The sequence below is a fragment of the Peromyscus maniculatus genome, chromosome 9, assembly GCF_049852395.1.
Source record: "Peromyscus maniculatus bairdii isolate BWxNUB_F1_BW_parent chromosome 9, HU_Pman_BW_mat_3.1, whole genome shotgun sequence".
In the NCBI taxonomy this organism is placed as follows: Eukaryota; Metazoa; Chordata; class Mammalia; order Rodentia; family Cricetidae; genus Peromyscus; species Peromyscus maniculatus.
In genome coordinates, this window is record NC_134860.1 from 42,160,143 (window position 1) to 42,174,048 (window position 13,906).

Here is a 13,906-nt window from a genome sequence, read left to right on the forward strand (position 1 = left end):
AATCTGAAGATGGCAGGGTCATTGTCCATCCACTGAGGTGAAGCACATATGTGAAGTGGAGCCAGACTAATCCTGAGGAAAGCTGCACTGCATGTGTTTCACAGGGCAGAGATGGAGAGGGAAGAATGCCCCATCCATTTGGAGCCCAGCAGATCACATGAGTACCAGATGCTGAACATTGGGCTGTAGGATTTGGATTATTACAGCTAGATAATGGCATTGTTACCAAATGAAAATTTCTGTGCTCCAGCTCTTCTCTTGTGGAATAAGAAAATATCCATTTTCTTTAGTTTATCTTAACAACCCAATTAGTAAGCTTTTGTTTTTGTTTGATTTCTAGAGACCTTGGACTTTGAATTGCTGCAATTTTTAAAGATTGTGGAATTTTTTAAACTTACACTGTGTTTTATATTATGATATTAACATAAGAATTTGGGGAACAAGAAATAAATGGTTATGGCGTTGAGGTCATGTGTGTCATGCTGACAAGGAATGGAAAGTCCTAGTTAACTTTATCTGTCCACTTGAAACAGCCTAGCAAAAATAGCAATGAGAATCTCAATATAGAACCTGCATGGATAGAAGACATATTAATCTCTGAGAAATTTACACTCAGAGTTTTACATTTTTATACCTGTTGAACATTTTCTGTATTAGGATTAAATTTACAGCATGTATAATTTGTATTTGATAATGACTTTTATGGCCTGACCACTTAGGGTTGAATAACCTATCAAGGCATTTGTTCCTAAGAAAGGTTAATTTTCTCACCTAGATTTTTGAAATGTTGTGGGTGCCACTTTCTTGTCATATAGAAAAACTACCTAGGAATTAAGATTCAGTTTAAAATTTTCTTTGAAACTTATTTCATGTTATTTTGTAAAATATTATACTTTAAAGCAAAATTAGTGTAACTCAAGGAGGTGGTTAGCTTCATTGACAGTCTCAATCCATTATCAAGGGTAAACTTCAGAAGTTAACACATTTATTTAAATTTAAACATTAGCATTAAATTAAGGTTAATAATTAATATGAAGTTAATTGTAATCCATCAGAAGTTGTTTTAGAATAACATGATATATAAAAATGAGCAAGGGAGAGGAAAGTTTTATACTTTTAAATGTTTGTTAATCTATCAGTCCACATAATTTATTACAATGATTGCTTGTTTTTATTGCATATCAAACAATTTGGCTCTATTACTGTGGATGATGAGACTTACTTACTAAGGGGAAAAGATATATTAAAAAATTTATTTTCAAATGGGAGGTGTGCTGGGGGGAAGGGGAGGAGGGCAGAGAGGGAGAGAACAAGGGAATCTGTGGCTATTATGTAGAACTGAATAGTATTGTAAAATAAATAATAAAAAAATTATTTTCATTATTTCAATGGAAAAGATATTGTCCATATAATGGTATATTATAGATTGTGAAAACTATACATGAACTGTTTAAAACAGTTGTTCAACAAATAATTGACACAGGGTAGGGCTATTTAACATTCCCTTTGGGAAAACCTTCTTGATATCTCTTAACAGGCTGAGAATTATTATAAGTCTATACCATGAAGTCAAACTTTTCCATATCCTTTTCTTATAGAGACAGAGTAAAGAAACAATCTTTTGAGACAACATTATAAGAGGCCATTCTTTAGGTAACAGATAAGGCAATGGCATTCCAGGGTGGAGAGAGGCCATTAGTGGAATCATTTTATTTATGGCTCTCAGATGTGTCCACATTCTTCATTTTCAATAACAAATACAGGAGAATACCAAGGGCTGAATTTCCACAACACCTCACAGGTTATAGTCCATCATCAAAGGAAGCCAAGGCAAGATCCTAAGGCAGGGACTTGAAACCACAGAGGAATGTTGCTCATTCCTCTGCTCAGCTAACTTTCCTCTATGGTCTAGGCTCTCTTGTCTAGGTATAGGCCCCCAGAGGGCTGAACCTTCCACAATCAAATCGCAATCAAGAAAATGTCAAAGAAGCATACCTGCAAGCCAGTCTGATGGTGTAAGCTCCTCAACTATTTGTCAATAGACATCCAAGAAGAGCCATCCTAATAAACCATAAAGGGAAAAATATAAGCCTCAGTTTCCTACAAAAAAAATTGATTCTTGATGAATAGGATTCTATGTCCAAAGTAAAATTTCAATTGTAGGAAGAGCAATTAAAAAGGATTTAGGTCAGAAAATGAAAAAATATTTAAAATAATGAGTGACAATCAGTCCAAGCCACAAAGGAAAACTTGGTAAATGTGACTATTGAAGTCTCTTCTGGAGACTGCAGGGTAAACATGGGGAGGGGCTGTTGCTGACAGCACCTTTGACCATCCTTGCAGTATTTTGTTGGAGGAGTTCCCACCAGAAGCCCCTAACCCTAACTGCAGCGACCAGGTCCCAAATACAAGCCTGAATTATCAACTGGATGCCAGAGCTTATGTTTTATAGAAATTAATGGGGTGCATTCTACTTGATGATTTGTGGAAGGCTGCATCCCATTTTCAGAGCTGTAGATGTTGCAATCTGCTGAAGCACCACCAGGAACACTGTCTAAAGCCACTGCTATTGGGGACACACACTGTAGTGCCCTCACTCATTATGCTTCGAAGTGTCAGTGGGAGCTCTGCAATAAGATTTGGCTCTGGACTATTATATACTTCCTGGTGTTGCTGCTTCCAAATCTTGCCTCATTGACCATCAGTAAACTTCAAATCCCAATAAACCATTTTTGCTTTGAAAGCAATTGGAGTCTTCTACTGTTGTGTTAAATGAAGACTTCACAGAAGTCTTCCCTGGCCTCCTGTTTTAAGAGGGAGTTTTGGCATTTTGTGTTGTTTTTTTTTTCATTTGTCTTTCCTTTTCAGGATGCATGGACTGAACAAGAAGGGGTCTGGAGGATTTAAATTTCAAAACACATGGCCTGAGGAATCCCACTACTTTTGACTGCAGCACTGTGTTTGCTATGTTGGGCCTTTCTTCCTTTTCTTTAAAGAACACTCATTTCTCCCTTCAGGGATCATTTCCACCACAGTTACTACCGGGCACATTATACTTATTTCAATGTCTAATTTCCTATTGTACAGAAACTAGATTTCTGGCAGATTCCCTACTTCCCAAGAACCAGAGATAGGTATTTAGTTCTCTTTAACCATTCCTGGCCATAAGTACTCCAATAAAGTAATCATGACCATGGGATCTACAGCTGACTCAGATGTCACTTATGATTCTTCTCACTCCTTCCTTTCACTCTCTAAGGGAGTCATTTACTCAAGAATACTCGTGTAAAGGGAAATACGACTGTGATTGCTATTGTTGGTTATCATTATGAATACATAGGATATTAACTAACATCAAAATATATACAGCACATCTATGGCAGATTTCATTTGAGGTAGCAGGGTCTACTTCTAATTCTGATCTTTGAGGTAAGAAGTTAAACCTTTAATTCAAACTGTAACTCAGATGTAATCTGGACCACTCCTTCTGCTGGAATCATTTATAATGACATGGAAGAAGGATTATTTACTCTCTCTCTCTCTCTCTCTCTCTCTCTCTCTCTCTCTCTCTCTCTCTCTCTCTCTCTCTGCTTGTTCTTGCCTAGTGAACACATTCATTTCTTCATTGGCATGAGAACCAACTTCTTTAAGATTACAGCATAGACTTCAGACACCTAAGATATCCAGTCTTGTGGACTGAGCAACTACTGGATTCCTGGACTGTCCATCAGAGCCAGCCATCCTTGTATAGGCTGGACCACAGCCTGGAAGTTATTCTAACAACTCACTTCCTAGATAGAGGGAGCTCCAGTTTATAATTGCTGTTACTCTAGAGAGCCCTGACTAATACACCAGGCATGTAGAGAGGACATTCTAGAGCAGTTTGTGTCTCAGCAATGTCACAAACCCCAATGGCCACCTTCCCTTAAACATTCTTCAGGTGATGCTTTGATGTCAGCCTTCTTGGCTCCTATAACATCTCAGTAAAGACGATAAAATAGCAGAATTCCCACATCTCTCCAATGGAATGCAGAGTAATACAATAATGAGTGTCTCGGACTGAGAGATTCAAGGTGAGTGAGGAATGGAAACAAATCCCCATGTCTCAGCTTTTGTGGGCCATGACTTCCATACCTACAAGAAGATCAGAGGACAATTTGTCAGAGGTATTTTGTCTCCATCAATCATATGAGTCCCAGGGAAGAAACTAAGATGTTTTGGCCTGGCAGCAGGTACCTTTGCCCACTGAACCATCTCTCCAGCTGATCACAACATCCATGGAATTAATATTTTATATATATATATGTTGGTGTTCTGTGTGTATATATGTTCTTTACTCATGAAGAGTAGATTCTTTCTACCCTTGGTTGACAGCACCAATTTAGAACTCCACAGGATTATTTCCTTCACATATTAACTCTCTGATTTAGTCTCAGAAGTCAGATCTGGTCCAGGGGAGCTTCATAAATATAAAGCACTCATCTGGATGGAAACTTTCCTCAGTATACAGTGAGATCTGATGCAGGGAAAGACCTGCATCAATTATCACTCTCCCTTCCTAGTCTTGGACAGGCATGATTTCCATCACATTCAGGCACATGGCTTTTGATGCAACTTCATCCACTCTGGCTGGTCTGAAGCTTCCTCCCAACACATACCTGGAGCATCCAGAGTGACTCCTAACCACACCTACACAACCAGGAGGGTCTTCTCAGTTGTGCAGTTCATCAGATGGCCCTAATCTGCATCGTCAATCAGGATGAGATGTGAGAGATCTGCTACAACCCTGACAATAAGTGATGCTGGAGCAGGATCCTGAACCCATGAACACCTTGCATGGATGCATGGCATTCTAAGACAATTACTATGCTTACATCATATATTTGTCCCTACCGAACTCCTGAAATTTCTCTTTGGTTTGGGCTGATTCATTCCAACTAATACACCACACATGGCTAGAAACACAAAAGTCAATTGCAGGGGCTAGAGAAATGGCTCCTTTACTTTTGAGTAATTATTTCTCTCCCAAAGAACCAACTGGGCAGCTAAAAAGCCTCCTTAACACCACTTCAGGTACAATTTGATGCCCTCTTCTGGCCCCAGCTGGAATTGCAATCAGATATATTACAGCCCTTCAGCAGACAAAACACCCATACATATGAATAAAAGAAATAAATCTTTAAAAAACTGTTGTTGTACTAATGCATCATTAAGGCCAACAGGAGCAAAAAAAATAATGTCCCAACTTATCTTTGAATTCACTCTGTCAATTATGTGGTTATCACTGAAGCTATAATTCAAGAAAATTAAAGGAAGATAGGTCCAGCTTTTTTAATATGTTTTTTAATGTTTTATTGATTCTCTGTTGGTTTCACATCATGCATTCCAATCCCACTCTTCTAACTACCTGTTTCTTGTATCTGTTCTCTGCTCTTGATACCTCCCATCAAAAATAAAACAATTTAAAAGAAAAATGGAAAACCCAAAACCAAAGCAAACAAACAAGAATCTTGCTGAGGAATCTGTAGTGTGGCCCAGTGAGTCACACAGTACATCCTTTCATCTATACATCTTTTCTCGTAAGGGTTCTGGCCTCTGATTTCTACTACACTGTCAATAATCCACCCTCACTGGGACTCCTCTTGGATATAGAATTAATGTCTGTGTCAGAGAGATCTTGTAGCTCTGATCTACAGATCTGGGCCATTCACATGTCCTTGCAGTTCATAGATGAAGAGGGTGTTAGGGTGGGATAACTTATAGCCCTGGTTATGAACCTGGGTGGTAGCTGGGTTAGAGAACCCACCAGCTTTCCCACATCTTCACCACTTGAGCAAGCTCTCCTATTCTTCCCCAGCCAAATCACCCACTAGAGGAGGTAGATTGGACAGAGGCCGATTATCCTGCTCTCATGTGTGGTAATATTGTGTTCCCCAAAATACTGTACCGTAATAAACTTATCTGGGGTCAGAGTGCAAAATAGCCACTAGGACCTAGAGTCCAGAAAATGGTGGCATACACACCTTTAATCTTAGCATTCTGGAGGCAGAGAAACATCCTGATGTCTGTGAGTTCTAAGTCATACTGGAAGCAGACAGGAATGGTGACACAAGCCTTAATCCCAGGAAATCATGGCTGGAAGCAGAAAAGTATATAAGGCAAGAGGCTGGAAGCAGAAAAGTATATAAGGAGAGAGGATGAGGAACTAGATAGAGTCTCTTAAGCCTTTAGACTTTTGAGCAGCAGTTCAGCTAAGATCTATTTGGATGAGGACTCAGAGATTCCCAGTCTGAGGAAACAGGATCAGCTGAGGAACTGGCAAGGTGAGCAGGCTGTGGCTTGCTCTGCTTCTCTGATCTTCTAGGATTCACCCCAATCCCTGGCTTCAGGTCTGATTTTATTAATGAGACCTGTTAAGATTCATGCTACCCACCTGACCTCACATCTGAGTCACCCACACTCAGAACACAAGGACCAACCCTACTGTTTGGAGAGGCAAGGGGCTGAGTCCAGTCCTCCAGTTGTTTCCATAGGTGACTGTCCAACTCTCATGGCCCAGAGGCCAGCTCTCCCACCAGCCTCAGATAGCATATCCTCAGGTGGGGCAGACATCTTTCCCTCACCATTGCCACCACAGGTCAGAAGAAGGGGAGCAGAGTCAGCTCTTCTGCTCTCACACCATCACAGCCAGCTCACCTACACAACCACTAACAATTTAGGTCTACATGCTACTCAGTCCAGGGGCAGGACCCACTCTCCAAGTGCTGAGGTGGTGAGGGGCAGATCCAGTTCTCCCTGGTGCTACAGCCTGTTAGAGGCAGGGTTAACTCTTTGAATCCCTATCCTGTCTTCAGTGGCAACAGGAGCAACTGACACCAACAAAAAATGAAGCTGTGGCAGGGTACAGTTTTTAGACATGACCATTAGCAGCAGCCTAGACTGGGAGGACACCATAGCCCCTGGTGGTAGCATAGTCCACTAAGAACTGTATATCCCTGGAAGACACAGCCCTTGTCTAAGATGGTCCTGTATGTCTCTTGGTTGGCAATATAGGCCACAAACACTGGCTGCATTAGCAACATGAACCCAGACATGGTGCTAGGTGGCTTGCTGGGCCTGGATGTCAACATGGCCCTAGTTGGCAATGCACATCACTCAGATCAGCATGGACCCACCAGCAGTACCCAAGTGGATCCATGTGGCAGCCCAGATTCCAGGCATCTGCACTGTCTGTGATGGCATCAGGATCTGGGAAAGCAATGCAGACCCTGGTTTCAGCAGAGCCAGGGACCCCGATGTGGCTCATGGCAATGTTCCTGGCACAGATGTCACTCTGGTCCCAGTTGGCAGCACAGTCCTCTAAAACACACATATGCCCTGTGGTATCATATCCCTTTCACAGTACCATAGTCACAAGTGGTGGCCCAGACTGAAGACAGCTGCTGAGCCTTCAGTGGTAACAGGAGTCATCGATATCAACACAAGATGCCCACAGCTGTGTCAGGTCCATGGACAAGATATGGTTGTTTCTCATTAATAGGGTTCACAGGATCATTTCATGAAATGTGTATACAGAATAATATAGTTGAAGGATAGCAATATATATATATATGTCCACAAGGATGCAGTATGGATGCTTTTTTCATCAAGAATTGGGTATACACTGAATTGGCAACACTATCCACATGCAAAGACCTATGTATCCCTGTCTTGGCTTGGAAGTCACAATGTAGCCCAAGATGGGCACACAGAGTTCTGGTGTTAAAGGAGGTTCTGGAGTGACAGGATGAAAACATCGCACATGATATTAAGAGTGAAGAGTTGGAAACTGTCTATCTAGAACAACTTAACCTCAAGACAGTCCATGATAGATTTCCCATCACATAGGGAGGGCTAAGTAGCTTGCCAAAGACATCGAAATTAAACCGATAGAAAAAGTCTTGCTCACCAACATCTCTACCCTCCATGTTGTAGTACCCCTCACAGAAGCCACATTCTGCTGAATGTCAGGGTTCTCAGTAACTCCTGTCTCAGGTTTTCTGTGTCTCAAGCTCATTGTTGATGCCTTCTTTTCTTCAGGAGTACTGAGCCAACAGACCCATGGATCTGATGGGGGCTGGATCCCCTGGAGGTCACTTGGTGTTTGTCTCACTAGTGAAATCACAGCTAAAGTGGGTGTCTTCATCTGAGGGGGCCTTAACCCTAAGCCTGAAGAATGTCACGTGATAAAGATGTCTGGGACTTCTTTGGCCTCCTCTGGTTTCCCTTGAGACCTGCCCTCAGAGAAGGAAAGACCATCATATCTAGTGCAGCCTAGCTGGCACACAGGCTAGACAAACTTTGAACCCAAAGCAATGCTGACCAGAGAAAGAGGTCTTTTTTATTTTATAATTTAATTTAATTTTACATATCAGCCAGTGATTCCCTTATTCTCCCCCCTCCCGCCCTTCCCTCCTCTTCCCCCAGCTGAATCCCCCCCCCATTCCCATTGCCTCCAGGGCAAAGACTCCCCTGAGGACTGAGTTCAAACTGGTAGATTCTGTCCAGGCAGGTCCAGTCCCCTCCTCCCCGCCTGAGCCAAGTGTCTCTGTAGAAGCCCGAAGTTCCAAACAGCCAGCTCATGCACTGAGAACATGACCCGGTTTCACTGCCTGGGTGCCTCCCAAACAGATCAAGCTAATCAACTGCCTCACTTATCCAGAGGGCCTGATCCAGTAGGGGGCTCCTCAGCTATTGGTTCATAGTTCATGTGTTTCCATTTGTTTGGCTACTTGTCCCTGTGGTTTTTCCAACCTTGGTCTCAACAACTCTTGCTCATGCAATCCCTCCTCTTTCTCGCCAATTGGACTCGTGGAGCTCTACCTGGGGCCTGGCTGTGGATTTCTGCATCCAGTTCCCTCAGTCATTGGATGGGGTTTCTAGCATGACAATTAGGGTGTTTGGCCATCCTATCACCAGAGTAGGTCAGTTCGGGCTGTCTCTCCACCATTGCCAGTAGTCTATTGTGGGCGTTTCTTTGTTGATTTATGGGGACCTCGCTAGCTCTTTGCTTCTTCCTATTCTCATGTGGTCTTCATTTATCATGCTCTTTTATTCCTTGTTCTCTCTCTGTGTTCTTGATCCAGCTGGGATCTCCTGCTCCCCTAAGCTCTCTTTCCCTTGACCCTTGCCCTTCATTAGCCCTACTCACGTCCATGTTGTTCATGTAGATTTCATCCACTTTTCTGTTGTTGGGCGAACCCTGTGTCTTTCTTGGGGTCCTGTTTTCTACATAGCCTCCCTGAAGTTGATAGTATTAGTCTAGTCATCTTTGTTTTACATCTACTATCCTCCTATGAGTGAGTACATACCATGTTTGTTTTTCTGAGTCTGGGTTACCTCACTCAGGATGATTTTTTCTAGATCCATCCATTTGCCTGCAAACTTCATAATGTCATTGTTTTTCTCTGCTGAGTAGTACTCCATTGTGTATATGACCACATTTAAGGTGTTAAGAGTGAAGAGTAGGCAATCACATTTTTCTTAATAAAGATACAATCATTTTACTCAATAATGGATGAAAGGGCACACAATATAAACAGTAAATAGTCATATCAAAATACCAAACAACAAGAACCAAAGAAAGTACAAATGAATTCAAAATCTTAAACAATAACAAAGAAAACCAAAAAACCCAAAGCAAACAAAACCCAAAAAAAAAACAAACAAAAAAATTATGCTAAGCAGCTTGCTAAATTAAAAGATTAAAGGGTTAGGTTAATCATGCAAGAGACTTTGAGGCACAGTCAAAAGCCTGTGGCTGGCCTTGAAAACATGGTAGGAAGGCAGTCACAAATGTAAAAGACCATTTCAAAGCAAGTATAGCAATGCCCCATGAGACTTGGAGTGTGTATTCTTCTGAGGAGGCTTCAATCCAAGGGTGGAGAGCACCACGGGTTCAAGTGGATTGTGGCTTCTTTGGCCTCCTCAGTTCTCTCAAAGCTGTTGTGTGAGAAAGAAAGGCAATCAGTCCCAGAGGCATCCTGGCTGGGCCACAGGCTAGACAAAATCAGGGCCTATTCACACTGGAAGCCAATGTCAAGAGCCCCCAGTCCCCATAAATGCCATGGTTGCCCGGGTTGGAATGCAGTGGTGGCTCACTTGCCTGTGATACTTCCTGCTCCTGCTCCAGCAGCTCTGTCTGCAGGAGGCTCTCATCCTGGGCTGTGACATGTTCCAGGTCATGCTGGAGATTTTCTGACCTAGAGGAGGAAGGCAGTTAGGGAACAGGCCTGGTGGGGACCTGCTGTGTCAGCTGTTGAGCCTGAACCAGCTCTAGTCATCTGGACAGTCCAACATGACCTCTCAGCTCAGGTCATTCCTTGATTTCCTAAGAGAGTAGTGTCAGAGTGCACCTTAGCCTGGATTTAACTCTGTGTTTTAAAATCTGCTAGAAGACAAACTGAGAACTAGACAGTGCTGGACAAGAAAATCCACACATTTCTACAGCTGTCCAGAAACAATATTTTGAGAAAAAACATAACAGTGTATCAAGGTCTGAGTAACAGTTCAGGGCAGATGTACATGGCCCTAATTAGATGCCAGGTTAATGAGTAACCTGGGAAACTGAATGTAGTCCCTCTAGAGAGCCTACAAAATAAAAGCAGTGAAGGTTCTGATTATTCCTACAACACAAAGACCTGCCTGAGTTCAACACCTCAACCCCTAAATAATCTTATGTCCAGAATAATCTTTTCTCAGGAGACAGATGCACACTGCAGAGAGCTTATAATCAGCAGGAGTGTGCTGCATGCAGATCTAACCAAAAGTAGGAACTTCTCTTTAAATGTGATGTTCTGGAAGGAAAATAAATTAACAAGAGCACACACTGTCCTTCAAAACTAACCCTCCTCCTGCTAGGTTGAGGACTACCATAGGGAGATTTGTGGGGAGACACAGGGGACACTGAGAAGATACTAGAGATCTCAGAAGGGAATAAGGAGTACACATTCCTCAGAAACACTAAGGCTCAAACATAGTGTTTCCTGGAGAAGTTCTTGTTAACAGGGCCAGCACAACACCCTGAGGTGGTCTTTCACTGCCTGTGGATGAGAGCCATCCAGATGGGGAGATTCCAAAAAAGGACAGAGATATAGGGACAAGTGACCTACATCTTTCTAACTACTCCTCCCAGTTTGGGCTCCTACCTCATCTCATAAACACTGAAGTGATGTTGCAGCTTTTCTGCCAAGTCCCTTTGCTGGGTGACCAGCTCCTTCTGATTCAGCAGGCCCTTCAGTTTTTCATCCAGGCTTTCTTGCTCCTGTTCATTAGAAGATTGTGTTCTCAGGGGAGATTTCTCACTCTCATGCACACACATAAAGTCAAGGACACACATAAGTACATTTATGCACCCATACAAGCCCACTGTAATGCACTAACATGTTCAATTTCGCTGCCAATTCTAATAGAAGGAGCAATCACCAGGAATACTATTGAGAAGAAGATTAACTTTCTTTGGATGAGAAATGAACACAGTGGCAATTAGAGATAGGCACAGTACTTTCTCAATAAAGTTAGTTGGTCTCCATCATCATTAAAAATATAACGAGTAATTTCAGAGAAAAACACACACATGAGTTTACACATTCACAAACACTAGTACTTTTAAGCACCCATATCCCCAACACACACACACAAGCATTTACCCCTACACATACAGGAAATATGGGCACACAAACACCCACTCACCAACAGGAGGTCATATACAGAAACCAAAGGAACACTAATGTCCAAATAATAGTCAGCATTCACACACAGAGAGAAGTTAACCCACACAGATGGACACAAATGCACGCACGCACACACACACACACACACACACGCACACTCACACACACACACACATGCACATGATATAGTCAATAACACAATGTCGGCAAGTAGATGCACTGTTAGATTCCGTGTTTTGAAACCAATGAGAAAAACAAGACATTTCCTTTGTGTTAGCTCTGTGTAGTGAAAAGGAAGAAGTCTAGTTTTTATTTTTAAAATAGGTGTATTGTTTGATTTTGTGATTTATTAAAGAACACATGTATACCAAAGCAATAAAAGTGTATAAACACAAGAGAAACTACTCCCTCCTTTTTCTTTCTGAGCAATTGAAACTTGTGACAATTAGATGAGACAAAACAAGACAGAAGAAGCCGGGCGTTGGTGGCGCACGCCTTTAATCCCAGCACTCGGGAGGCAGAGCCAGGCGGATCTCTGTGAGTTCGAGGCCAGCCTGGGCTACCAAGTGAGCTCCAGGAAAGGCGCAAAGCTACACAGAGAAACCCTGTCTCGAAAAACCAAAAAAAAAAAAAAAAAAAAAAAGCCAAAAAAAAAAAAAAAAAAAAAACAAGACAGAAGGACCCATTGAAGAACAGGAGATCCAGAGTCCTGGCCAGCCCAAATAGCCCAAACAGATAATTTTATGTTCAGTGAATGACCTTGGTTCAAGGGAACAAGAGAGTAAGCAACAGATGACAACATGGGGTTTCATTATGTAGTCTCTGAACACACCTGTGTATGTACACATTTACATACACCTGTAAGGATCACACACAGAAAACAGGAATCAAAAGTTAGCAAAAAAAAAAAGAAGAAAATATCATATTCAGTAAACAGATAAATTTAGATTATGCACATCAGATGTTTCCACAGAGGCCTACAACAGATCTATCCATCTTCTGGGGACTAAAACTGCCTAGAGGAGAGCACACAGCTTAGTCAAACTATGTTGAGGTGATTGGAGAAAATGTTCTCTTCAAGCCTTAAACCTGTCACCCCAACCCTCAGGCTGTCAAAGTCCTCCCACATCGATGGTCATTCAGTCAGCTCCAGACTGGAAACTCCAGGATGGGAGAACTGCCCAGCACCACTCACAGAAAACAGGGCTGACAAGTTGATACTCAGCTTCTGTGAGTGTGACCTAAGAATTAAGCTAAAGAAAGAGGACAAAATGGAATTCAGGAAGAAAGGACAATTCCACTTGCCACGCCAAAAGTTGACAATGAAAAACATTCACTTGGCATTGTCTAGGGCTCTAGTCCTTGCAAGCTGCTTCCTACTTATGATCTCACAGGACCCCAGAATGCAAATGAGCCACAGGCCACTGACCTAATCAATGAGAGCTCTGTGATATTCTACAAGTAGCTCCCTGCATGAGAGATTCTAATATAATGACATGTAGGTGTGTGGTATCTCACAGACTCATCTCTCTGAATGTACTGCAATTCCAGCAGACCAGGAGGGTTTGCTTTCCAATCAGCTAGTATCTAGCAAGAGGCTAACTCGACAGGAAGACTTGTGAATGATCACAGAAATGGATTATGGATGGGTGGGTGGGTGCTTACATGGGTGTTTTAATTTTATGGTTGGACAGTTGGGCAGTCTGCCCCTACTGCCTCAGCCTACCTGCTGCTGCTCAGCACAGGGGTCACACATCTTCTCATGGGCCTCCTTTAAGAGCTTCTTCAACTTCTCACAGGTCTCATGCTCTTCAGTCTGCTCCTTCCACAACAGCATGTTCTGATGTCTCAACAGATGGACATTGTTCCTTAGCTGATTACACTCTGGTAGGATCTGGCCATTGAGGTAACTAAACAATCACCAAAACATGGTGAGCCACAGTGAGCCTCTATTTGCCATCCTGCATCCAAGTACCACCAACCATGAAAAGTCTGAGGTCAACAGAACAAGAATGGAGCTCTCAGTCGACTAGCCAGCATCACTCAAATGCAGGCCAAATCCAGAGAATAGCCAAAATGCAGACAAATTCAAACTACTTCTGAAAATACAGGTACCAAAAGGGATCTTGTCCCTCTGAGAAAAGGGTACAGTCCACACCTATGCTTAACTGTTCCTGATACTGGGAAAGCATCAG

At 42.3% G+C, this 13,906-nt stretch overlaps 2 protein-coding genes across 2 annotated transcripts in view; one reads left to right on the plus strand and one right to left on the minus strand.

The window, feature by feature from the left end:
• Nucleotides 1-13,906, plus strand: part of LOC143267349 (ribonuclease P protein subunit p29-like) — a 181,795-nt gene that overhangs the window by 66,347 nt on the left and 101,542 nt on the right. The window lies entirely within an intron of this gene.
• On the minus strand, nucleotides 9,517-13,713 carry LOC143267151 (uncharacterized). Its single transcript, XM_076544051.1, has 3 exons — nucleotides 13,438-13,713; nucleotides 11,187-11,302; nucleotides 9,517-10,241 (listed from the first exon to the last, which is right to left on the minus strand). The coding sequence occupies exons 1-3, from the start codon at nucleotides 13,546-13,548 to the stop codon at nucleotides 10,049-10,051; spliced, it is 420 nt and encodes a 139-aa protein (XP_076400166.1). The 5' UTR covers nucleotides 13,549-13,713; the 3' UTR covers nucleotides 9,517-10,048.

Coding starts and splice junctions, on each gene's coding strand:
- LOC143267151 (XM_076544051.1), bottom strand. CDS start 13,548: ATGCTGTTGTGGAAGGAGCAGACTGAAGAGCATGAGACCTGTGAGAAG. Junction 11,303..13,437: donor CCTGTGCTGAGCAGCAGCAG/GTAGGCTGAGGC, acceptor TCTAATGAACAG/GAGCAAGAAAGCCTGGATGA. Junction 10,242..11,186: donor TTCAGTGTTTATGAGATGAG/GTAGGAGCCCAA, acceptor TTCCTCCTCTAG/GTCAGAAAATCTCCAGCATG.